Source organism: Triticum urartu, chromosome 6A (genome assembly GCF_056163025.1).
Source record: "Triticum urartu cultivar PI428250 chromosome 6A, HENAU_Tu73, whole genome shotgun sequence".
NCBI lineage: Eukaryota > Viridiplantae > Streptophyta > Magnoliopsida > Poales > Poaceae > Triticum > Triticum urartu.
Window position 1 is genome coordinate 98,104,405 of NC_141878.1, and position 26,523 is coordinate 98,130,927.

Here is a 26,523-nt window from a genome sequence, read left to right on the forward strand (position 1 = left end):
TACTGTAGTTTTATTTACAATGAGATGTTTGATTGCCCCTAACAATTGCTGTTTTAATATTGTAGTATTTCACAAACTGCAGTATTTTCTCTGTATAATAAAAAGAACCCCGGACCCGTTTTAAAAAAAAACAGAGAATGCGAAAAGAAGGGACTGGCGTCGTTATCCTTCCGCACTCTCCTCAACAACTCGCTCTCGCCTCGTTCCTACGACGCCGCCGCCGCCCTCCTGTCTTTGAAGAAATCTCCCTCGGCGGCCATGGGGAAGGAAAGAGACAACAATGGAGAGACCAAAGGTGATTACTCTGCCCTTCATCTTCCCTCATCGCTCCTCCTGCCTCTCCCCGCCGACCGCCAGCCCCTTCCTCGCAAGGCCATGCCTTTCTGCACTCTGCATGCCGCTGGTATCTGCGGACGACGCCGTGACGCATAACCTCGAACCCTCGACACCGTCCGGTCATTGTTGATGAGAAGGCGAGGAGGTTACGAGGACCCCCACGTGTGGTCCGTCGGCGACGAACCCCAGCGCCTGGGGGAGCAAGAGTGCGCCTAGCATCACAATTGGCACTGGCCAGTGGTCGCGGATGGCCGATGCTGTTGATTGCTTGAAGTCTGTTTGGCCGGCTGTTCCGTTGTCGTCGGCCGCCATAGCCCGATTTGTCTGAAATCTGTCATACCATAGCGATTTTGCCGTTTTCCATTCAGATAATTCAGATTGGTATCCCTTCGGGCTCCTCATGGCCCGTATGTTAGCTAGCTGAGAGTGTTAATCAGCTCCGGCCAGCAGCAGATGGATTATAACTAGGAGACGGGGATGGTTTGGTTGCTATGTTAGCTAGCTGTGTCTGGATGCATCAGTTCCATGTAGAAGTTTGTTGCACATTTTTCAGTCTGTCTAGCTCACTGTGCTGATTCTGGTTAGATCCTAGAGTGTATTCTACATGCATGGCTAGCTAGTGTGCTGTGGTGATGGCACTATTATTATTTTGTTTGATATAAGGATATAATATTTTGCTTCGTGTAATCCATGGTGTGGCCTCATGCAGGACATATTAAGATTTACTAAAGTTGATTTGTTTGAATGAGATAGTTAGGATAACTCTGATATTATTTCGAGTTGGATCCTTGTAAATTGTTCTGATGTTTGTGCTGATTTGAACGTTGATGCATTTTGCTTCCCAATTGCAGACAAGAAAAAGAGAGCATCATGGACCACTGCTCAACTAGACCTGCTCGTTTCTGTGATGAAAGAGTATGCAGATGCAGCTAGATTTCGTGGTCAGAATGGATGGACGAAAGAAGGATGGAATTCCATGACTACACGATTGAATAATCAGTTTCCAAGAGCTAATTTCATTGTTTGTCAACTAAAATTTAGAGAGCAGCGGTTGAAGAGAGAATATTTTGTTGTCAAATCTATTGTAGAGAAGAGTGGCTTCAGTTTTGATCCTAATACAAAAATGTCAACAACCATTGATGAAAAATGGGATGAATTGAGCAAAGAACAACAAAAGTGGAGATACAAAGCTTTCCCTTACTATGATGACTTGCATGCAATTTATGATGGTACGTTGGTTTCACATGTAATGAATTTAGCATAAGATCTTGCTTGCGTGTAGTTTACAATCTATTCCTCTGTACCAAGGTAAAACATCGGAGGGGAAGGGTTGTAAGAGGACAACTGATGTGGTTGAAGAGAAGTCCAGTCCAGCTACAGATTTACCACAAGGGGAAAGCTTCACACAACAAGTTCTAGATGCCGCTGGGCTTAATTCGCCTAGTCCAACATTACCAGCTCCAGGCTTTGAAGGTCATAATTACGAGTGGACTGAAGGCATATATGGTGAGGATGTTGAAGTATTTCCTGGTAACAACACAGAACGTATGGAGAATAACAGTAGCCAAATTCCCACAGAACACATGAACACACTTCCTGACCCACCACCTATGAAAAAGGCTAGGACTTCTAAAGGCAATGATGAAGGTAAGGCTAAGAGAGGCAAAGAAACAGCGATTGAAGATCTGGTTGATGTTAGAAAAGAAGAACTTAAAACTTATGTGGATGTAAAGACGAAACAAATTGAGAGCTATAGAGAAGTAAAAATGGCACAGATGGAAAAAAATATCCTGACAAAGATCCTTATTGCATTGCCAATTGCATTGTCAAACTTAAGACCCTACCAGATCTCTCAGTAAGTGATCATCTGAAGATGATCGAGTATCTGAAAGGATAAAGAGTTGACCGTGAAATCTTCATGACAGTGGAGCATGATGTTGTTCTAGAGATCCTCAAGCAAGTGCTTGGCCATCAAATTTAAAGCAATAATTCGTTCTAGTTATTTTCATATGAAAAATAAAATTCTTTCATACTATATTATTGGTTTATTGGTTCATATTACTTTAGTTTTGTGTTTTTGTAAAGAAATATCACCCCGGACAATACCATGGTTAAAAAGAGGAACAAGAATGTATCTCAGCATACATTTGTCTCAGCTCTAAACTTTTATTTTGATGGCACTCCAGTTCCTTTCCAATTACAGTCGTTTTATTTTTGTTACCTCCGCCATGTTATTTGTGCACCCGGCTTGTAGGTGATAGTATATTTAAGTTGTATATATAGCGCAATAATATTTTTCGTGGACCTTGCACATTTGATCAGGTCCTTAGAAGAAAATTCCATGGTACATGACGCACTAATATTTGTTGCACAAGTTGATACTTGCATTATTTATTACATATCTACTCATAGAAATGTAAAGTACATTATTCATGAATGAGAAAGCTACTACATTATTTTCATAAAATGATTCTACTGATCATATGAGTTTTATTCTTTCTTCAACAATTGCACAAGTCATGTGCTATTTCTTCTAGCGCGCTCCTGGAGATACTCATAGTAGTCTTTCCACATTGATTCAGCAATTTGATCCCTTTTTGAATGACCCAATGCACGCCGCTCATTGAGAGACTGTACATCACTTTTGTATTTTGCATCCCCACTTGGAATATCAACTATATGTGTTGGGTCAATATTGGAGCCAACCTGGTCAAACCATTGTTCACCCCCCTCGTGATTGTGAATAAAGTTATGAAGTGCACAACTTGCTATGACAATATCAGGTTGAGATTCAATTGGGTAATGTGAAGCACACTTCAATACCGGGAAACGCTTCTTCACAACGCCAATGATGCGCTCGATGTGATTACGGAGTTATGCATGCCTGATATTGAATAGCTCTTTAGCATTTTGTGGCCTTTGGTTGCATTTGGCTTGCTCGTTCAAATGGTACCTGAAATTCAAAACATAATGAAGATAGGTGTATTTGCACTTTAGGGTTGTTGCTCTAATAGAAGAACTAGTTTGTACCTGACATTTCGGTAGGGTGCAATAAAATTAGGTGTATTTGCATATCCTGCATCAACCAAATAAAATTTTCCCTCTGGCACATAGAAATTATTTTCTAGTGCATCTTGTAGCACTCGAGCACCAGAAGCTGAACCTTCCCTGCCCGCACTAACATGGACGAATTGATTATCAAAATTACATGCCACCATGACATTTTGTAATAATGTTCCTTTTCTATTGCGATATGGGTCTTGTAGTCTCAGAGATATGCTACTTGGAACATGCGTCCCATCAATTGCTCCGATACAATCCTTCATAAAGACAAGAAATACTGATGAAAATACGTAACAATATTTATTAATTATATGTAAGAACAACAAGATACAAGATGCATACCTGAAAGTACGGCATAAATTTAGGGTTGCTTGAAACCTTCAAAGGAACATTAACTGGTGGCAACTGTATGAGCTGTCCAGATAATGACATGATACTTTGTAGCACTTTATTGAAATAGGTACTTATGGTTTGACCACTGTGTTGAAATCTCCCTTGTAGAGTACGGTTGCTTGCATTCGCCGAAAGGGTTTATAAGAAGTTGTATCTCTCGAAAGCACTTAACCAAATTATGAAATACATATTTTTCCACCCGAAAATCTCTTTTACATCTCAATTCATGACCCTCTAAAATTTCTCTCATGTACTTATGCCCTGTAAGGATGGAAGTGTGAATACGTTGGTGATTGCTTGAACCTCTCTCGCCTTTGTATACGGCTTCGATGATGGCTCACTCATCATCTTCTCGGTGTTTACGCTTCAAAAAATTCGCCCACATTGATGGAGCAACTAGGAGGACTTACAGAGGACAGAGATGATGCAAGTAGTGAATGTGCCGACAGTGGCCGCGTGATTCCAGTTCTCGCGCAGCTCTTCGTGCCCCCCGACAGTGACATGGATGACTGGCCAACTACGCCACGTGTTGGGTCGCCACCTCCATGCGTAGCTCCGCTGTGCCTCGATGGTGACGCGAACAAGGGCAAGCCACTCCGTCTATGTGTAGCTTCACCACCAGGTGAGACGCCGTGCCATGGGTGATCTTTTTTGTATACACAAGCTACCCTCAGTTTGTTATATACGCTGATGGTTAGGGATATCAAGCTAGCTAGCTACAAAAGCTCAACAGAAATAGTATTCAAACAGCCGGCCGCTGCGTGCACTTGCACTGCTAACGGCTAGGCAGCTGTGAGTGTTTGAAGTTTGAACGCAACGGCTAGGCTGCAATACTATGTTTTGTGGCAACAACCAAACATTTTCTATGTATTGTAAATACTTCAAAAAAGCTCTGTTATGGTAAAACCATGTTATCTCATACCTAGAGACAAAATTATTGCAGTTTTTGATACTTTGGTTTATATAATACTTTGCTATCAAACACAACCTAAGTGTTTAATAGCAAAGTAATATGATAGTAGTGATAACGGTAGCAAAAGGTAACAGTGGTAAAAGTAATGTTTTTGGTATTTTATAGTGACGATAGCAATAGCAACGGGAAAGTAAATAAGCGAAGAACAATATATGGAAAGCTCGTAGGGAATGGATCGGTGATGGAGAATTATGCCGGATGCGGTTCATCATGTAACCGTCATAACCTAGGGTGACACAGAACTAGCTCCAGTTCATTGATATAATGTAGGCATGTATTCCGAATATAGTCATACGTGCTTATGGAAAAGAACTTGCATAACATCTTTTGTCCTACCCTCCCGTGGCAGCGGGGTCCTTACGGAAACTAAGGGATATTAAGGCCTGCTTTTAATAGAGAACCTGAACAAAGCATTCACACATAGTGAATACATGAACTCCTCAAACTACGGTCATCACCGGTAAGTATCCCGATTATTGTCACTTCGGGGTTAACGGATCATAACACATAATAGGTGACTATAGACTTGCAAGATAGGATCAAGAACACTAATATATTGATGAAAACATAATAGGTTCAGATCTGAAATCATGGCACTTGGGCCCTAGTGACAAGCATTAAGCATAGCAAAGTCATAGCAACATCAATCTCAGAACATAGTGGACACTAGGGATCAAACCCTAACAAAACTAACTCGATTACATGATAGATCCCATCCAACTCATCATCGTCCAGCAAGCCTACGATGGAATTACTCACACACAGTGGTGAGCATCATGAAATTGGTGATGGAGGATGGTTGATGCTGACGATGGCGACGAATTCCCCTCTCCGGAGCCCCGAATGGACTCCGGATCAGCCCTCCCGAGAGGTTTTAGGGCTTGGCGGCGGCTCCGTATCATAAAACGCGATGATTTCTTCTCTCTGATTTTTTCTCCCCGAAGCTCAATATATGGAGGTGGAGTTGGAGCCGGGGAGGCAACAGGGGCCCACGAGGTAGGGGGCGCGCCCTAGGGGGGCAGGCACGCCCCCCACCCTCGTGGCAAGGTGGTGGCCCCCCTGGCCTTCATTTTTGGCAGGTATTTTTCTTATTTTCTGAAAAGTGTCTCCGTGAAGTTTCAGGTCATTCCAAGAACGTTTGCTCCTGCACATAAATAACACCATGGTAGTTCTGCTGAAAACAACGTCAGTCTGGGTTAGTTCCATTCAAATCATGCAAGTTAGAGTCCAAAACAAGGGCAAAAGTTTTTGGAAACGTAGATATGTTGGAGACGTATCAACTCCTCCAAGCTTAAACCTTTGCTTGTCCTCAAGCAATTCAGTTGATAAACTGAAAGTGATAAAGAAAAACTTTTACAAACTCTGTTTGCTCTTGTTGTTGAAAATATGTAAAGCCAGCATTCAAGTTTTCAGCAAAGATTATAACTAACCACATTTGCAATAACACATAGGTCTCAAGTTTACTCATATCAATAGCATGATCAACTAGCGAGCCATAATAATAAATCTCGGATGACAACATTTTCTCAAAACTATCATAATATGATATAACAGGATGGTATCTCGCTAGCCCTTTCCGAGACCGCAAAACATAAATGCAGAGCACCTTTAAAGACCAAGGACTGACTAGACATTGTAATTCATGGTAAAAGAGATCCAGTCAAGTCATATCCAATGTAAATTAACAATAATGAATGCAAATGACAGCGGTGCTCTCCAACTGGTGCTTTTTAATAAGAGGATGATGACTCAACATAAAAGTAACTAGATAGGCCCTTCGTAGAGGGAAGCAAGGATTTGTAGAGGTGCCAGAGCTCGGTTTTGAAACAGAGGTGAATACTATTTTGAGCGGTATACTTTCATTGTCAACATAACAACCAAGAGATGGAGATATCTTCCATGCTACACACATTATAGGCGGTTCCCAAACATAATGGTAAAGTTTATACTCCCCCTTCCACCACAAGCATCAATCCATGGCTTGCTCGAAACAACGAGTGCCTCCAACTAACAAGAGTCCCAGGGGGAGTTTTGTTTGCAATTATTTTGATTTAGTTTGCATAAAGCATGGGACTGGGCATCCCGGTAACCAGCCATTTATCTCGTGAGTGAGGAGCGGAGGCCACTCCTCTTGAGAATAACCCACCTAACATGGAAGATACATACAACCCTAGTTGATACATGAGCTATTCGAGCATACAAAACAGGATATTTATTTGAAGGTTTAGAGTTTGGCACATACAAATTTACTTGGAACGACAGGTAGATACCGTATATAGGTAGGTATAGTGGACTCATGTGGAATAACTTTGGGGTTTAAGGGATTTGGATGCACAAGCAGTATTCCCGCTTAGTACAGGTGAAGGCTAGCAAAAGACTGGGAAGCGACCAGCTAGAGAGCGACAACAATCATGAACATGCATTAAAATTAATCAACACCGAATGCAAGCATGAGTAGGATATAATCCACCATGAACATAAATATCGTGAAGGCTATGTTGGTTTTGTTTCAACTACATGCGTGAACATGTGCCAAGTCAAGTCACTTAAATCATTTAGAGGAGGATACCACCATATCATACCACATCATAACCATTTTAATAGCATGTTGGCACGCAAGGTAAACCATTATAACTCATAGCTAATCAAGCATGTCACAAGAAACTATGATCTCTAGTTGTCATTGCAAACATGTTTATTCATAATAGGCTGAATCAGGAATGATGAACTAATCATATTTACAAAAACAAAAGAGGTCGAGTTCATACCAGCTTTTCTCATCTCAGTCAGTCCATCATATATCATAATTGCCTTTCACTTGCACGACCGAATGATGTGAATAATAATAATAGTACTGCGCGTGCATTGGACTAAGTGGAATCTGCAGGCATTTAATAAACATGAGAAGAAAAGGCAATATGGGCTTTTTTGTCAGATCAACAATAATGCATATAAGAGCCACTTCAACAATTTAATTACGGTCTTCTCCTATCGACCCCAAAGAAAAGAAAAGAAATAAAACTATTTACACGGGAAAGCTCCCAACAAGCAAAAGAAGAACAAGAAATATTTTTGGGTTTTCTTTTTTAATTACTACTACAAGTATGGAAAGTAAACTAATTAAAAGTTACAACTAAATTTTTTTGTTTTTCTTAAGGTTTGTTAAACACATAAGAAGAAAGCATAAAAAGGAAAGTAAACTAGCATGGATGATACAATGAAAAAGTATGAGCACCGACATCTAGCAATGAGTGTGTGAACATAAATGTAATGTCGGTGAGAAATACGTACTCCCCCAAGCTTAGGCTTTTGGCCTAAGTTGGTCTATGGCCACAGTTGGCCTGGCTGATATCCATAATAGTAGCGGGGTCGTACTGTGATGCAGCAGCTATCGCCTGTTGAGCTGTAGCGTGGCGACAAGCAGCCTCCTCTCTCCTCTTGTACTCATCTGCCTCCTCTCTGGTAATGGTATATCCTCCTCTTGCCTGATAATCAAAGAAAGCAGGAGCAGGGAGAGTAATACGGACAACACGGCGTCTGTCAAAGATTAGTCGATATTGGAGAGGTGATTCGTTCCTCTCGACAAACTGGTGGTGAATCATAGCATTAAAATCTAGATAGGCAGGAGGTAATTCAATATCATCTTCACGTACATCTATACGAAGAAAATTAGCTACGCGGTTGCATAAATTTCACCCAAGAAATCTCCATTACGTCTATTAAGATGCAACCTACGTGCAACAATAGCTCCCAAATTATATGATTTGTCTCCTAACACAGCACTCCTAAGAATACTAAGATCGGGGACACACATGTGACATGCCTTGTCTTTACCAATTATGCATCTACCTATGAAGAGAGCAAAATAATGTATAGCAGAAAAGTGAATGCTCCCTATGGTAGCTTGTGTAATATCTCTAGTTTCTCCCACAGTTATATTAGCAAGAAAAATCTCTAAATTCAGATTTGCGAGGATCCCTTATACTACCCCATTGTGGAAGTTTGCAAGCAGTGGTAAAATCCTCTAAGACCATGGTATAAGATTTATCATAAAGATCAAACAGGACAGTTGGAGAATTACCTGAAGTTGAAAATTCAAATCTCCCCACAAAGGAACTAGTGAGATTATGATACTGACAACACGTCTCTTCCTCGAAGCTCACGAGATCAGCGTTACGCAAATATGCGTTGAATTCCTCTTTTATTCCCGCCCAATTCATAAATTTTTCAGAAGGCCACTCACAAGGACGCACAGGAGCGTCTCTTGGTGGCTCTTCGTCAGCATCACGCATTGCAAGTATGGGTCCTTGATTCCTTGAAGAACCACCTTGGAACATTTTACTAAGCATTTTTCTTCCTCTGAAAAATTCTGAAATTTTTTAGTAACTTCAAAATAAAAGTAAACCAAACTCAATAATATTGACAGCAACTACTCCTACAAGTGCCTAGGGCCTATATCATGCATCAAAACTACTTTTGACCATATAAATTTGACATGCAAGCTCAAGAACAGGGTCACCTAAGTAGCAAAAATTTGCAATGAATAAAGTACTGGAACAAAAACTAATTGGACCAATGGAGGAGTCACATACCAAGGAACAATCTCCCCAAGCAGTTTTGTGAGAGGTATTTTGAGCAAGGAGATAGAAGATGGCAGCAAAACAAGCTTGGACTCGGGTTTGAGCTGGTTATTCGTGTTTGGGGGAGGAAGATGAAGTGTGTGGGTGCAGGAATAAGCTGAGGAGGGCCACCATGGGCCCACGAGGCAGGGGGTGCGCCCTAGAGGGGTGAGCGCGCCCTCCACCCTCGTGGGCAGGTGGTTGGCCCCCCTGGTGTGTTCTTAGTTCCATAAATCCTCAAATATTCTAGAAAAAATCATATTTAATTTTCAGGGCATTTGGAGAACTTTTATTTTCGAGGTATTTGTATATTGCACGGATAATCAGATAAGAGACAGAGAAATATTTATTTATATCTTTCCCTACTAATAAAGCAGCGATTTTTTCTGGTTGTCCGTTGTTAGGCTTTTTGCAAAAAAGTCCCCCCGTTTCTAAGAAATCAACCCGCAGTCCGTTTTTAAGTGACTATCAGAGAAAACGTTTCATTCTTGCAAAAGAGTCCCTGTAGTTTGTGCGATTCAACCCACCGTCCGATCAGATTTGCAAAGAAAAAAAAACAGACACGACCACACACACGGGCTCGCCTCCTCTCCCTCTCGCCCATGAACTCCTCGCCGCCGCCACTACCCATGCTGGCCACTTCCGACGAGCTCCGGCGACACGCAGCACGCTCCCGAGCTCCCCACGGTCCGCACCTCCCTCCCCTCCAGACAGATTCTCCGCTTCCGGCCTCTACCACCCGCTTGCAACCCCACCCCCGTGGCTAGGGTTTCGGCCAAGGTTTCGCCGGCGCATCTCCGGCGGCCCCAGGTTCGTCCCTCCTTCTTTCTTGGCCGGGATCTGCCACCTCTACACCTCACCTTCTCTTCCTATCCTCTGCTGTAGATGCAGATGTAGCACCCCATGGGAGTTCCCCATCCACCACGGTGGCAGATTCTTCATGGAGATGTGATGCAAAAGAAGCACAATAGTTCAGTGATGATTAGATTTGTTTTTTCCTAGTTGAGAATTTGAGGTTGTGTGTATACACTATCAACAATATTTTCAGAAACAAAATAATCGTGTACATCCTTGTATGGGGAAAGGTGGGCTGTATAAGCGTGGACATTAATCTTCCCTTTTTTTGCTATATAAGCATGGACATTAGGTAGTCAATTTAGCCAGATATAGGATTCTTTACAGTATTACATTTACAAAAGGAATATAGAAGGTCACATATCATTTTAGTTGTAATTATTCAAATGGCTAACACAAGGTTCAGTAGGAATAACATTATGATGTTCCAAATATGCAGCGACATGACTAAAGCTCAAATTTCTAAAGTGGTTGTCGTGCTTGCCATAACAGCGTTGATGTTTTCACATTTCCTCGATTTATTGGTAAGTTTGGATGTTGTAGTCTGATCCGCTTTGGCAAGTCATGTTTGCCTGTAGGGTGATGATGTTTATGAATCTAGGGAACCATGGAGATTTTAACATGTGATATTTCCTCAAGCAAACTAAGTTCTTTTGCAATTTGCTGCTCAAGTTGTGGCTCTCCTGCAGGTATGTCGTTGTGGTCCTTTCCACTATATTTATTTGACGTACATGTTTCCAGACAATACTTAGGTTTTGTACTACATGGTAAATGAAATGAAATTCCTAATATGCTAGAACTTACAATGGTAATTGTTAGTTTCATTAGTATTTCTTGGCAAACCATTGTTCTTTCTTGGTCTGCTGAAAATAATTGTCATCAGTTTTAGTTTACATTGTCTATAGAGAAAGTGATGTTTTTAAGAGATAGATGAATGATTTCAAAACATGGATTAAGCCCTGTGCGAAGTTGTGTTCCCAACTTTTAATCTCTCTGCCTTCTTACTTCAGGGCAAATCTTCCCAACAAGAAGCATAACAGAGGCCTCTCTTTCAATGTATGAAGATTGGGTATCTAATAACTGGCCATCAGAGGGAGAAATTCAGCTCCATAACCTCCATGTAAATACCATCATCTATTTTCCCTCTTGCCCACTTCTGTTACATATTTACATTTTTGTGTTGGCATGTTCTAAAGAAGCTGCACCTTTTTTCCCCTTGTGAGTAAATTGCCAGAAATCTAAACTCATGGGCAAATGAACTGTTTGATTCAGTGCAAACCATTGTTCTTTCTTGGTCTACTGAAAATAATTGTCATCAGTTTTAGTTTACATTGTCTATAGAGAAAGTGGTGTTTTTTAAGAGATAGATGAATTATTTCAAAACATGGATTAAGCCCTGTGCGAAGTTGTGTTCCCAACTTTTAATCTCTCTGCCTTCTTACTTCAGGGCAAATCTTCCCAACAAGAAGCATAACAGAGGCCTCTCTTTCAATGTCTGAAGATTGGGTATCTAATAACTGGCCATCAGAGGGAGAAATTCAGCTCCATAACCTCCCTGTAAATACCATCATCTATTTTCCCTCTTGCCCACTTCTGTTACGTATTTACATTTTTGTGTTGGCATGTTCTAAAGAAGCTGCACCTTTTTCCCCTTGTGAGTAAATTGCCAGAAATCTAAACTCATGGGCAAATGAACTATTTGATTCAGTGCAAACCATTGTTCTTTCTTGGTCTGCTGAAAATAATTGTCATCAGTTTTAGTTTACATTGTCTATAGAGAAAGTGATGTTTTTTAAGAGATAGATGAATGATTTGAAAACATGGATTAAGCCCTGTGTGAAGTTGTGTTCCCAACTTTTAATCTCTCTGCCTTCTTACTTCAGGGCAAATCTTCCCAACAAGAAGCATAACAGAGGCCTCTCTTTCAATGTACGAAGATTGGGTATCTAATAACTGGCCATCAGAGGGAGAAATTCAGCTCCATAACCTCCGTGTAAATACCATCATCTATTTTCCCTCTTGCCCACTTCTGTTACGTATTTACATTTTTGTGTTGGCATGTTCTAAAGAAGCTGCACCTTTTTTCCCCTTGTGAGTAAATTGCCAGAAATCTAAACTCATGGGCAAATGAACTGTTTGATTCAGTGATTTGCCAGATCAACAACAGAATATTACTAAGTAGCTCATGTCATTAACTTTTTAATAATGATGTACGTGAGATATACTCCAAGGTATGCAGACAGGTATTTTTGGTAGAATATGTAGTGGTAAATCAACTCTCATGCATGCCCTTTTCTGTATCATGTGTCCTACTATCAGTTAGATAATAGTAGACATTGGCACCATTGGGTTGTACGATCTGATTTCTAGATTGGCCATCATCAATGTTCGATTGAACTGTGAGAAACAACCTTGACCTCTAGGAGAGTACACTGACAATCAAATCTAGGAGGTAGTCTTGATATTCACATGCTCATTACTTGTCATTTCTCAAATTACTAAACAATCACTTAAAAAATCTGTTTGTCTTGGCTCGAAGTATGAATCTGTTGCTCGTAATTGTTTTTAGTTCGATATGTCTTCACATTCATACAATTCTATGAACCTACGTGTTCCCATTGATACTTTGTAAATCTTGTACTGGCTACTACGGCTTTGTGCATTTCTCAAATACAGAGGCCCTCCAATCTTCTTAACTTATCTAATAATGACTGAAAATTGTTATTCTACATTTCAAGCATCAGGTCACTATCAGTTATGAGTTGAAGTTCGGAGAAAGGGGCTAAAACATGATTCGCCAGCTCTGCTTTACTCGTACCATAGAGTTCATATTCTGGTAGTTTTGGTGCTTCTGAAATTGCTGATAAATTCCAAATTTCCCTTGAAGTGGTAGAGAGTGGAGAGAATTGGTGTGTGGGCCAGTGTCAGCCCGTCTGTCTCAGTTGAGTGATTCTGAGACGGACCAAGATACTGGTTCTGCCACTGCTTCGGTGGACTTGCAACCTCTTGCAACAGATAACCTGATACCGGACACACCACAACAGCATTACTCAGGGGTGATTGGCATGACGATCGTGCATCGAATCACCTTGGTCCTTCAGAGCGAAATACTCTAGCTTCTTGACTATGGTGGTACAGTCTGGGGAACGATTTTCTGTACAAGAGGAGGTCAAAAAAGGCATTGCTTATTGTACATGCATTAGATTCTACAGGCAGGGGACCTTCAGCTTTGTAGTACTCCTGCTGTTTCATGAAGCTTCAGATTATATTACTACATTTTCCCTTGATTGTAAGAAAATCAAGCATACACTAATAAAATTAAGCATATAATACATAGTAATTTAATCTGAAGCTTCATCAAACACTGGCAACAATACGTAGTCTCTCCAAGGCCTATATAGGTATGTTTATCTTGCTGTTTCAGGTTAGAATAATGATTTTAAGCCATGTAGATAACCTTCAACTAGCAATGCCAATCATATAACCCTTGAGCATGTGACAGAGTTTTCACCCTCACCATGTCCAGTGACGTTGCTAGCAGGAGTAAGATGTTTGGGTTGGCGGAGTCGGCGGCCGGTAGTAAAGCAAGGGTGTTGTGTTACAAATTTTTCATCAAGAAATTCGCATAGGAATATATTTTTTCCTTCAATAATGACCCTTTATATTTTTAGTACTTTCAATATTGTTTCGCTCAAATAAAAGTATGTTTTGCTACTTACAAAATTGTATCCTTGTGAAGAAGTAGTTGCTTTTTTACTTACATTGAGAGAAGGTTCATCTTCAGTGTATATAAATTCCATGTCCTTTGCAATATTTGGCCGCCTTGAATGATGCATATGCTGACCTTCTATCTTTGTATGTTGGGTGGAGTCAAGCCCCTACATGCAGTAGAAGAATCATATTTAAGGGTTGTGGTTCAGAGTTTTTCCATGTATGTTGGTGAAGTCATGCAAGTGAAGTGATATATTTTTCCGATTTGTTTGTCTATGTATGTTGAGTGAAGTCAGTGAAGAAGTTCATTTTGTTTGTCCTTTAGAAATTTATTTTGTTTTGTTTCTGATTAACAGGTAATACTGTCCAGTTTAGAGTGCCTCCTAAAAGTTTGTGTTTACTTTACCGTTTCTTCATGATGAATTTACAATACACGACGATCGAATAACTGCCCTGTAGCTACTAGAATTTTTTGAATTGCTACGATGGATTTTACTGTACTGTAGTACTCAAAGAAGTCTACTTGTTTTTGTTTTTGTAGTAAATTATAGTTAATTGATGACTAACCTGATGATGGATTTAGTGTCCTGTAGCTTCTATAATTTACAGCACTATAATTTTTTTGATTGTTTGAATTTACAGTGACCTTCTGCTTGAATTTACACTACCCTGTTCGAAGATTTACAATCCTATAACTTCTGTAATTTACAGCAGTACCATAAAGGTTGCGATTGTTGTATTTTACAGTGACCTGGTATAGATTTTACAGTATACAGTTACCTTAATTTACAGTGCTACATTTTTCTGAACTATTGGTGTTCTAGACATGTTTTGATGATGCTCTTAGGTGTCGATCTTCTGGTACTGGAAGAACTATTTGGAGGAGATTGCGAGAGTACTGACCTGCAGTTTGTCTTCTTGGTGTGACTGTAGTTTCCTGATTGTGTAGCTATTCTGTCCCCTTCTTCCTCCATCCTCTTTCTCGTTCTTATCTGATCATAAAGCACACATTGTTACTGGTTATTTCTCCTTATTTTTATGGAAGTTCCAGTATCTTTGTTGTGATCTGGTGGTTACTGACTGGAATTGTAGTAAAACGAACACTGTAAAATTCATCAAAGCTCGATACACTTTTAAAGTTACTGTTTATCATATTGAGTTGACTGTAAATTTCAGTCGAAAAAACTGTATTTAAAGCTTCATGACGATGAAATATTTAGTATGTGGTTAGTTCATAATGTGTTGATCATTGTACAACAGGTTGATGATGATTTTACGGCAGCTGAATGATGAATTATAGTATGTTTGTGTTCAGCAGTTTCCTCTACAAGTAGTTGATTAAAGGCCAATTCAATTTCAGTCGATTGTAATAGACACTCCTTTTTTTAATACCAAAGTGTTATCTTTTTTTTGAGAATCACCAAAGTGTTATCTGTGTACGTGAAATGTCCATGTCAAGAGCTTTCTTTGGGCCAAGCCCAAATAATGAAAAATACAAGAATAATGACTCCCCACCAAAGAACAAACTTATATATAAAAAAACTCAACATAGTAAAAATAGTTTTATATATTCACACTTTTTAAAAACTGGTCAAAATTCCCAAAAGTTGTTCCATTTAAAAAGTGCATTTAAAAATGTTCAAAAAAACATTCACTATTTTTTAATAAAGCACTTATTTTTATTAAACAAAATCGTGTTTTCTGAAATGAAAAAAAGAAAACTGAATCAAACACTATTCCATGAAGTCTTTAATTAGGCGAAGAATGCCATGGTGGCTTCTGAACGACCAAAATTCAACCGAGAAGCAACAATGTAACATTAGTACCGACGTTTATTAGAACTAAATATAAGAAATGGTGCATATATGACAAAGAAATTCAGGACTTCGTGGAGTCCAAGGTTTGCTGGGTGCGTCGTTCAAGAACAAAGTTGCCCATGTTTTAGTTGTAATAAGAATAAGCTTTCTAAAACATGGTTCCATGTCTTGCCAGCGTGTGTTATCACGCTCAGAATAAATGGAGACTGGTTAATAAATCACAACGATTCCAACTCAAGAAAAAGGGAAATTGTACCTAACGACATATGGAGCAGGTTTTGTAAGATTCCACGCCCGTTGCAACGCACGGGCATTTGTACTAGTTTTATTTAATATAAATAACAGAAAGTAAAAGTGCGGTACAGAAGGTTGTGCCTTCTAGTTTCATCCATCTCATAATCATCAAAAGGAATCCACTAACAAGGTTGATCAAGTCTTGTTAACGAACTCATTCCGAATAACATGGAACCGGAGAAATTTCGAATAGCACTATGTTACCTCAACGGGGATATGCACATCCCCAATAATAAGAATATCATATTTCTTCTTGATAGTAGGAAGAGGAAATTCAAAACCTCCAAATATAATCGATGGAATTTTTCCAATAGAGTTGATACTGTGAACTTGAGGTTGTTTCCTCGGAAAGTGTACCGTATGCTCATTACCATTAAAATGAAAAGTGACATTGCCTTTAGTGCAATCAATAACAGCCCCTGCAGTATTCAAAAAGGGTCTTCCAAGAATAATAGACATACTATCATCCTCAAGAATATCAAGAATAACAAAGTCCGTTAAAATAATAATGTTTGCAACTACAACAGGCACATCCTCACAAATACCGACATGTATAGCAGTTAATTTATCAGCCATTTGCAAAGATATTTCAGTAGGTGTCAACTTATTAAAATCAAGTCTACAATATAAAGAGAGAGGCATAACACTTACACCGGCTCCAAGATCACATAAAGCAGTTTTAACATAGTTTCTTTTAATAGAGCATGGTATAGTGGGTACTCCTGGATCTTTGGTATTCCATCCTTAAAAGTATAATTAGCAAGCATGGTGGAAATTTCAGCTTCCGGTATCTTTCTTTTATTTGTAATAATATCTTTCATATACTTAGCATAAGGATTTGTTTTAAGCATATCAGTTAATCGCATACGCAAAAAGATAGGTCTAATCATTTCAGCAAAGCACTCAAATTCCTCATCATCCTTTTTCTTGGATGGTTTGGGAGGAAAGGGCATGGGTTTTTGAACCCATGGTTCTCTTTCTTTACCATGTTTCCTAGCAACAAAATCTTTCTTATCATAACGTTGATTCTTTGATTGTGGGTTATCAAGATCAACAGCAGGTTTAATTTCTATGTCATTATCATTACTAGGTTGAACATCATCATGAACATTATTATTAACATTACCACTAGTTTCAGTTTCATTAACAGGTTGTGTTTCAGCATCAGAAATAGAAATATCATTTGGATTCTCAGGTGTTTCAACAATAGGTTCACTAGAAGCATGCAAAGTCCTATCATTTTTCTTTTTCTTCTTTTTAGAAGAACTAGGTGCATCTATATTATTTCTCTGAGAATCTTGCTCAATTCTCTTAGGATGGCCTTCAGGATACAAAGGTTCCTGAGTCATTCTACCAGTTCTAGTAGCCACTCTAACAGCATAATCATTATCTTTACTATTCAATTCATTGAGCAAATCATTTTGAGCTTTAAGTACTTGTTCTACTTGAGTGGTAACCATAAAAGCATGTTTACTAATAAGTTTATGTTCACCTTTGACATTAGCCATATAATCACCCAAGTGTCCATGCATATTTGAATTATATTTTAATTGTCTACCAAAAACAGCATTAAAGTCTTCTTGCTTAGCCATAAATTTATCAAACTCATCTAAGCATGGGCTAGCAATTTTAGTAAATGGGATTACAGCTTTATCATATATATAGAGAAAATTTACCTTTACTACCCGTGTCGGGTTATTAAGACCATGAGTTTCTTCAATAGGTAAAGGATTAAGATTATATGTTTCTTCAACAGGTGGTAAATTAAGACCATGTATTTCTTCAATAGGAAGTAAATTCTTAACATCTTCAGCTTTAATACCTTTTTCTTTCATAGATTTCTTTGCCTCTTGCTTATCTTCAGGACTAAGAAATAGAATACCCCTCTTCTTCGGAGTTGGTTTAGAAATAGGCTCAGGAATTGGCTCCGGAGGTGTCCAATTGTTTTCATTTGTCAACATATTATTCAATAGAATTCCAGCTTCATCCGGTGTTCTTTACCTGAAAACAGAACCAACACAACTATCCAGGTAATCTCTAGAGGCATCGGTTAGTCCATTATAAAAGATATCAAGTATTTCATTTTTCTTAAGAGGATGATCAGGCAAAGCATTAAGTAATTGGAGAAGCCTCCCCCAAGCTTGTGGGAGACTCTCTTCTTCAATTTGCACGAAATTATATATATACCTTAAAGCAGCTTGTTTCTAATGAGCAGGGAAATATTTAGTAGAGAAGTAATAAATCATATCCTGGGGACTACACACAGAACCAGGATCACGATAATTAAACCATATCTTAGCATCACCCTTTACTGAGAACGGAAATATTTTAAGAATATAAAAGTAACGAGTTCTCTCATCTTTAGTGAACAGGGTAGCTATATCATTCAGTTTAATAAGATGTGCCACAACAGTTTCAGATTCATAACCATGAAAAGGATAAGATACAACCAAAGTAATTATATCAGGATCAACAGAGAATTCATAATCCTTATCAGTAACAAAGATAGGTGAAGTAGCAAAAGCAGGGTCAGGTTTCATTCTATCATTTAGAGATTGCTTACTCCATTTAGCTAGTAATTTTTGAAGTTCAGTTCTATTTCTGCAAGCTAAAATAGCTAAAGAAGCATCTTGATCAAAAAGATAACCCTTAGGAATGGAAAGTGGTTCTTCATCATCACTTTCATTAGTATTATCAGATTCAATATTTTCAATTTCTCTAGCCCTAGCAAGTTGTTCATCAAGAAAAGCACTAAGTGGCATAGTAGTATCAGGCATAGAAGTAGTTTGATCATAAGTACCATGCATAGCAGAAGCAGCATCATCAATAACATGCGACATATCAGAACGAATAGCAGAATCAGGTGTAGGTGTCGCAAACTTACTCATAACAGAAGGTGAATCAAGTGCAGAGCTAGATGGCAGTTCCTTACCTCCCCTCGTAGTTGAGGGATAGATCTTGGTTGTCGGATCTCTCAAGTTCTTCAAAATGATAAGCAGATATATATCCCAAGTGACTCAAAGAATAGAGCTATGCTCCCCAGTAACAGTGCCAGAAAATAGTCTTGATAACCCACAAGTATAGGGGACCGCAACAATTTTCGAGGGTAGAGTATTCAACCCAAATTTATTGATACGACACAAGGGGAGCCAAAACATATTCTCAAGTATTAGCAGCTGAGTTGTCAATTCAACCACACCTGGAAACTTAATATCTGCAGCAAAGTGTTTAGTAGCAAAGTAATATGATAGTAGTGATAACGGTAGAAAAAGGTAACAGTGGTAAAAGTAATGTTTTTGGTATTTTATAGTGATGATAGCAATAGCAACGGGAAAGTAAATAAGCGAAGAACAATATATGGAAAGCTCGTAGGTGTAACATCCCAAATTTTCAATTTGGAATGTTATACATAGATCATTCATGCATATCATATTTTATTGCATTTTGGTTCCGCAATCCTCGAAATCCTAAGCAACTCAAGGACCCTCGGAGAGAGTTGGGGATTTCCTGGTTTTCATATTTGGTTTTTATCAAATAATGAAACGACGATTTTGATTTTGATTATTTTTCTCTCCGAAAAATATTTCATAATAAAATAAATGAGAGGAGATAATATGACTTCTCCAAAATAACTGAAATATTGGAGGAAAAATATTAAAATCTTTTATTAGATTTTATTTGCATTAGAAAAATTGCATGTTTTCAAAATTGCATTTTAGGGCCAAGAAAATGTTCATCTCGTCCTAAATATTTTATTTAGATGGTGAAAATTTGTTTTGGCATTTTTAGATTTTTATTTTATTTTCTAGGACTTGTTTTCTGTTCGGCAGAATTATTATTATTATTTAAAAGAAACTTCCGGCGCCTGACCGGGCCGAAGCCCAGCCGAGCCAGGCCGGCCCAACCCCGCGCCGCCGCCTCCCTCACGCGCGCTGCCGTGCGCGGCACGGACGCCGAGGAGAGTCCGAGCCGGACTCCTCCCCGGGCGCCCCCTCGCCCAAGCAAGCCGCTGCCCCGCCCCCTTTATATAGCCGCCGCCCCGCCCCCTAGCCACAACCACCGCAAGCCGGCAGCCCTGCCCCGAGCCGCGCCGCCGCCTCTCGCCGCCCGCGCCTCGCAGCCGCGCCGCCGCCGCCGCTTCGCCGCCCCGCGCCGTCGAGCCACCCCGCCGCTCCGCAAGCCCGCCGCCCGAGCCCCGCCTCGCCGGAGGCACCGCGCCGATCCGTCGTCGCTCGGTTTTTTAGAAACCGTTTCATTTTTTAGAAAACCCTAGTTCATTTTTTTAGATCGGTTCGCCGGTTTTTCCCGGTTTTTCAATTTAGCGGACGTTCGTCTATACATTCGTTTCAACGAACGGTTTTCGCTCGTTAGTTACAGATAACGAACGCTTGTTCGTTAGCCTGTTCGTCAGTTTTCTTTTATCGGATTTTTCCGCGATTATTCTCAATCACGATTTCTGATCCAATTTTCGTTTCGGTTTATCTTTTCGCTCGTTAGTCGGAATCAGGCGATTCAAGCGTCTAGATCTTCGTCTCGAGACCCTCTTTCCTCTTAACCAACTTGAACAAGATTTTGGTATTGTAAAATTTGACCTTAGTTCAGACTAGTAAACGGATCTTGTTTCCTTCGCCGTTTGAGTTTCGTTGCTCCGTTTGATTTGATTCTTTTTGAAAACCGGTGTTCTTAAGTTGAACTTTCCGGTTAGATCTTCTTATTTGAGTTTTACCCATGCTTCTTTGATTGTTGCTTATATATGCTATTTTTTGTTTGCGATAGAATTCCCGGAGTGCGAAGCGTGTTATTTGGAGTCTCTAGGTTATGCGGATCGTCAGCAAGGCAAGTAACACTTTGATCATATCCCTTTATCACCCAATTTTTATGCATTAGTTCCAATCCTCAAACATTGCATGATTAGGATGTCATTAACTTGTGGGTTGGGAAGTAGTTGATGAGGTAGAACCTATTGCCCTGTTACATTCAAACCCTTGGGAGTTACTTCTATGCGTTGCTTATACGTCTATGCTATGCTCATAGACGTGGTTTGGGTGAGTGAAATCCATGACAGATGTGAGATTGATAATTAATGGTTTAACTTAAGGTGGCAACTTAAATACACATCTGGGTGGATTGAGGCACCTGGAGTACCCAGTGTTGCCTGTATTTTTGGAAATCCCGGAGTACCCATGTGATCTTCCTATGGACCGCCACCCAGGATCAAAGGGAACTGAGATTATTCATGCTAGAAACTTTCGTGTGCAGCCACAAGCTATTATGGGCTCTAGCATAGTTGAGTAAGTTACGTGAAGCTCTTGAAGAGGCAGATCAGCAGGTAGAGTGATGTAGGTTTGGTATGGTCTGTCCGGAGTAGAGAGTTAATGTTTCTGAAAGACTGTGTCTCGGTCATCTGTTTCTCAAACACCATGTAGTGCGAGAAATCCAACAGAGGCGATCTTCTTGTGGGGAAAAGTGCGCAAACCTCTGCAGAGTGTACAAACTAATCATGGTTAGCCATGTCCCCGGTTATGGACAATCTTGAGTATCTAGTACTTGGAGTATCTTAAGTATCTCATTACTCTTAATTAATATTGTTGGGTTGTTAATCACTTTAATTGGGATTGAGTTGGAGGAACCTTCTCAATGATGTTTCAACTACCATGATAGTAAATTTAAAATCTATTCCTTTGTTGTAGGGAAAAATTTGCTTTTCGCAAAACTGTAACCATAGAGCTTTCCACCAGCCAAATATGCATGTAGTGATAGAATTATTCTGTTCTTGCTCTGCTGTATTACTTTGCCAGCATATTCCATGTGCTGACCCATTTTCGGGCTGCAACATATTATGTTGCAGACTTTTCAGACGAGGAGTAAGGTTCGTTAGGTCGTTGCCATGCAACTCAGCTATGCCGTTGGAGTTGATGGACTCACTTTATCTTCCAAGCCTTCCGCTGTTATCGTATTAGATGACCTCAAGCCATATTTATTGTAATAAGATCTCTTTTGAGACATCTGATGTAATAAGTGTGTGATTGCTACTCTGTTATAAATCCTTCAAGTACTGTGTGTGTCAGCACTATCGATCCAGGGATGACACCGAAGCACATAGACTTGACCGTTTGAGGTCGAGTCGCTACAGTAGGCCATGGATCGGTGATGGAGAATTATGCCGGATGCGGTTCATCATGTAACAGTCATAACCTAGGGTGACACAGAACTAGCTCCAGTTCATTGATATAATGTAGGCATGTATTCCGAATATAGTCATACATGCTTATGGAAAAGAACTTGCATAACATCTTTTGTCCTACCCTCCCATGGCAGCGGGTCCTTACGGAAACTAAGGGATATTAAGGCCTCCTTTTAATAGAGAACCGGAACAAAGCATTAACACATAGTGAATACATGAACTCCTCAAACTACGGTCTTCACCGGTAAGTATCCCGATTATTGTCACTTCAGGGTTAACGGATCATAACACATAATAGGTGACTATAGACTTGCAAAATAGGATCAAGAACACTCATATATTGATGAAAACATAATAGGTTCAGATCTGAAATCATGGCACTCGGGCCCTAGTGACAAGCATTAAGCATAGCAAAGTCATAGAAACATCAATCTCAGAACATAGTGGATACTAGGGATCAAACCCTAACAAAACTAACTCGATTACATGATAGATCCCATCCAACCCATCACCGTCCAGCAAGCCTACGATGGAATTACTCATGCACGGCGGTGAGCATCATGAAATTGGTGATGGAGGATGGTTGATGATGACGATGGCGATGGATTCCCCTCTCCGGAGCCCCGAATGGACTCCAGATCAGCCCTCCCGAGAGGTTTTAGGGCTTGGCGGCGGCTCCGTATCGTAAAACGCGATGATTTCTTCTCTCTAATTTTTTCTCCCCGAAACTCAATATATGGAGGTGGAGTTGGAGTCGGAGAGGCAAAAGGGGGCCCACGAGGTAGGAGGGCGCACCCCAGGAGGGCAGGCACGCCCCCACCCTCGTGGCAAGGTGGTGGCCCCCCTGGCCTTCATCTTTGGCAGGTATTTTTCTTCTTTTCTGAAAAGTGCCGTGAAGTTTCAGGTCATTTCGAAAACGTTTGCTCCTGCACATAAATAACACCATGGTAGTTCTGCTGAAAACAACGTCAGTCCGGGTTAGTTCCATTCAAATCATGCAAGTTAGAGTCCAAAACAAGGGCAAAAGTGTTTGGAAAAGTAGATACGTTGGAGACGTATCATAGATCCCATCCAACCCATCACCGTCCAGCAAGCCTACGATGGAATTACTCACGCATGGCGGTGAGCATCATGAAATTGGTGATGTAGGATGGTTGATGATGACGATGGTGACGGATTCCCCTCTCCGGAGCCTCGAACGGACTCCAGATCAGCCCTCCCGAGAGGTTTTAGGGCTTGGCGGTGGCTCCGTATCGTAAAACGTGATGATTTCTTCTCTCTGATTTTTTTATCCCCGAAACTCAATATATGGAGGTGGAGTTGGAGTCGGAGAGGCAACAGGGGGCCCACGAGGTAGGGGGGCGGGGCGCGCCCCCCCTCGTGGAGAGACGGTGGGCCCCCTGGCCTTCATCTTTTGCAGGTATTTTTCTTATTTTCTGAAAAGTGGCTCCGTGAAGTTTCAGGTCATTCCGAGAACGTTTGCTCCTGCACATAAATAACACCATGGTAATTCTGCTGAAAACAGCGTCAGTCCGGGTTAGTTCCATTCAAATCATGCAAGTTATAGTCCAAAACAAGGGCAAAAGTGTTTGGAAAAGTAGATACGTTGGAGACGTATCAACTCCCCCAAGCTTAAACCTTTGCTTGTCCTCAAGCAATTCAGTTGACAAACTGAAAGTGATAAAGAAAAACTTTTAAAAACTCTGTTTGCTCTTGTTGTTGTAAATATGTAAAGCCAGCATTCAAGGTTTCAACAAAGATTATAAGTAACCACATTCACAATAACGCATAGGTCTCAAGTTTACTCATATCGATAGCATAATCAACTAGCGAGCAATAATAATAAACCTCGGATGACAACACTTTATCGAAACAATCATAATATGATATAACAAGATGGTATCTCGCTAGCCCTTTCTGAGACCGCAAAACATAAATGCAGAGCACCTTTAAAGACCAAGGACTGACTAGACATTGTAATTCATGGTAAAAGAGATCCAGTCAAGTCATACTCAATGTAAACTAACAGTAATGAATGAAAATGACAGCAGTGCTCTCAAACTGGTGCTTTTTAATAAGAGGATGATGACTCAGCATAAAAGTAAATAGATAGGACCTTCGCAGAGGGAAGCAGGGATTTGTAGAGGTGCCAGAGCTCGGTTTTCAAACAGAGGTGAATAATATTTTGAGCGGTATACTTTCATTGTCAACATAACAACCAAGAGATGGCGATATCGTCCATGCTACACACATTATAGGAGGTTCGCAAACAGAATGGTGAAGTTTATACTCCCCCTTCCACCAACAAGCATAAATCCATGGCTTGCTCGAAACAACGAGTGCCTCCAACTAACAAGTGTCCCAGGGGGAGTTTTGCTTGCAATTATTTTGATTTTATTTGCATAAAGCATGGGACTGGGCATCCCGGTGACCAGCCATTTATCTCGTGAGTGAGGAGCGGAGTCCACTCCTCTTGAGAATAACCCACCTAACATGGAAGATACAGACAACCCTACTTGATACATGAGCTATTCGAGGATAAAAACATGATATTTATTTGAAGGTTTAGAGTTTGGCACATACAAATTTACTTGGAACGACAGGTAGATACCGTATATAGGTAGATATAGTGGACTCATGTGGAATAACTTTGGGGTTTAAGGGATTGGATGCACAAGCAGTATTCCCGCTTAGTACAAGTGAAGGCTAGCAAAAGACTGGGAAGCGACCAGCAGAGCGACAATAGTCATGAGCATGCATTAAAATTAATCAACACCGAATGCAAGCATGAGTAGGATATAATCCACCATGAACATAAATATCGTGAAGGCTATGTTGATTTTGTTTTAACTACATGCGTGAACATGCGCCAAGTCAAGTCACTTAAATCATTCAGAGGAGGATACCACCCTATCATACCACATCATAACCATCTCAATAGCATGTTGGCACGCAAGGTAAACCATTATAACTCATAGCTAATCAAGCATGGCACAAGAAACTATGATCTCTAGTTGTCATTGCAAACATGTTTATTCATAATAGGCTGAATCAGGAGCAATGAACTAATAATATTTACAAAAACAAAAGAGGTCGAGTTTATACCAGCTTTTCTCATCACAGCCAGTCCATCATATATCATCATAATTGCCTTTCACTTGCACGACCAAACGATGTGAATAATAATAATAGTGCACGTGCATTGGACTAAGCTGGAATCTACAGGCATTCAATAAACAGGAGAAGACAAGGCAATATGGGCTCTTTTGTCAAATAAACAATAATGCATATAAGAGCCACTTCAACAATTTAATTATGGTCTTCTCCAATCGACCCCAAAGATAAGAAAAGAAATAAAACTATTTACACGGGAAAGCTCCCAACAAGCAAAAGAAGAATAGGAAATATTTTTGGGTTTTCTTTTTAATTACTACTACAAGCATGGAAAGTAAACTAAATAAAAGCTACAACTAATTTTTTTGGTGTTTCTTAAGGTTTATTAAACACACAAGAAGAAAGCATAAAAAAAGAAAATAAACTAGCATGGATGATACAATGAAAAAGTATGAGCACCGACATCAAGCAATGAGTGTGTGAACATAAATGTAATGTCGGTGGGAAATACGTACTCCCGCAAGCTTAGGCTTTTGGCCTAAGTTGGTCTATGGCCACGACTGGCCTGGCGGATATCCATAATAATAGTTGGGGTCGTACTGCGATGCAGCGGCTATCGCCTGCTGAGCTGCAGCGTGGCGACGAGCGGCCTCTTCTCTCCTCTCGTACTCATCTGCCTCCTCTCTGGTAATAGTATATCCTCCTCTTGCCTGATAATCAAAGAAGGCAGGGGCAGGGAGAGTAATACGGACAACACGACGTCTGTCAAAGATTAGTCGATACTGGAGAGGTGATTCGTTCCTGTCGACAAACTGGTGGTGAACCATAGCATTAAAATCTAGATAAGCAGGAGGTAATTCAATATCATCTTCGCGTATGGCTATACCAAGAAAATTAGCTATGTGGCTTGCATAAATTCCACCAAAGAAATGTCCATTAAGTCTATTAATATGCAACCTACGTGCAATAATCGCTCCCAAATTATATGATTTGTCTCTTGACATAGCATTCCTAAGAATACTGAGATCGGGGACACACATGTGACATGACTCATCTTTACCATTTATGCATCTACCTATGAAGAGAGCAAAATAATGTATAGCAGGAAAGTGGATGCTCCCTATGGTAGCTTGTGTAATATCTCTAGATTCTCCCACAGTTATG

General features: G+C 40.1%; 1 protein-coding gene, 1 long non-coding RNA gene and 1 pseudogene across 3 annotated transcripts; 2 read left to right on the forward strand and 1 right to left on the reverse strand.

Annotated features, from left to right (window-relative positions):
• Positions 1-258: 258 nt before the first annotated feature.
• LOC147964213 (uncharacterized) lies at positions 259-2,195 on the forward strand. The gene is made up of 3 exons (XM_087526685.1): positions 259-295; positions 1,188-1,565; positions 1,645-2,195. The coding sequence occupies exons 1-3, from the start codon at positions 259-261 to the stop codon at positions 2,193-2,195; spliced, it is 966 nt and encodes a 321-aa protein (XP_087382811.1).
• A 658-nt stretch (positions 2,196-2,853) lies between these two features.
• LOC147964214 (uncharacterized) lies at positions 2,854-4,177 on the reverse strand (annotated as a pseudogene).
• A 5,776-nt stretch (positions 4,178-9,953) lies between these two features.
• Positions 9,954-12,326, forward strand: LOC147964215 (uncharacterized). 2 transcript variants are annotated; one of them, XR_015609066.1, is made up of 5 exons: positions 9,954-10,194; positions 10,270-10,928; positions 11,250-11,359; positions 11,687-11,796; positions 12,123-12,326. It is a non-coding gene; the product is annotated as an uncharacterized LOC147964215 (long non-coding RNA). The 2 variants fall into 2 exon arrangements; XR_015609065.1 differs by having other exon boundaries at positions 9,954-10,928.
• The last annotated feature ends 14,197 nt before the right edge of the window (positions 12,327-26,523 follow it).

Coding starts and splice junctions, on each gene's coding strand:
- LOC147964213 (XM_087526685.1), top strand. CDS start 259: ATGGGGAAGGAAAGAGACAACAATGGAGAGACCAAAG. Junction 296..1,187: donor CAACAATGGAGAGACCAAAG/GTGATTACTCTG, acceptor TCCCAATTGCAG/ACAAGAAAAAGAGAGCATCA. Junction 1,566..1,644: donor CTTGCATGCAATTTATGATG/GTACGTTGGTTT, acceptor CTCTGTACCAAG/GTAAAACATCGGAGGGGAAG.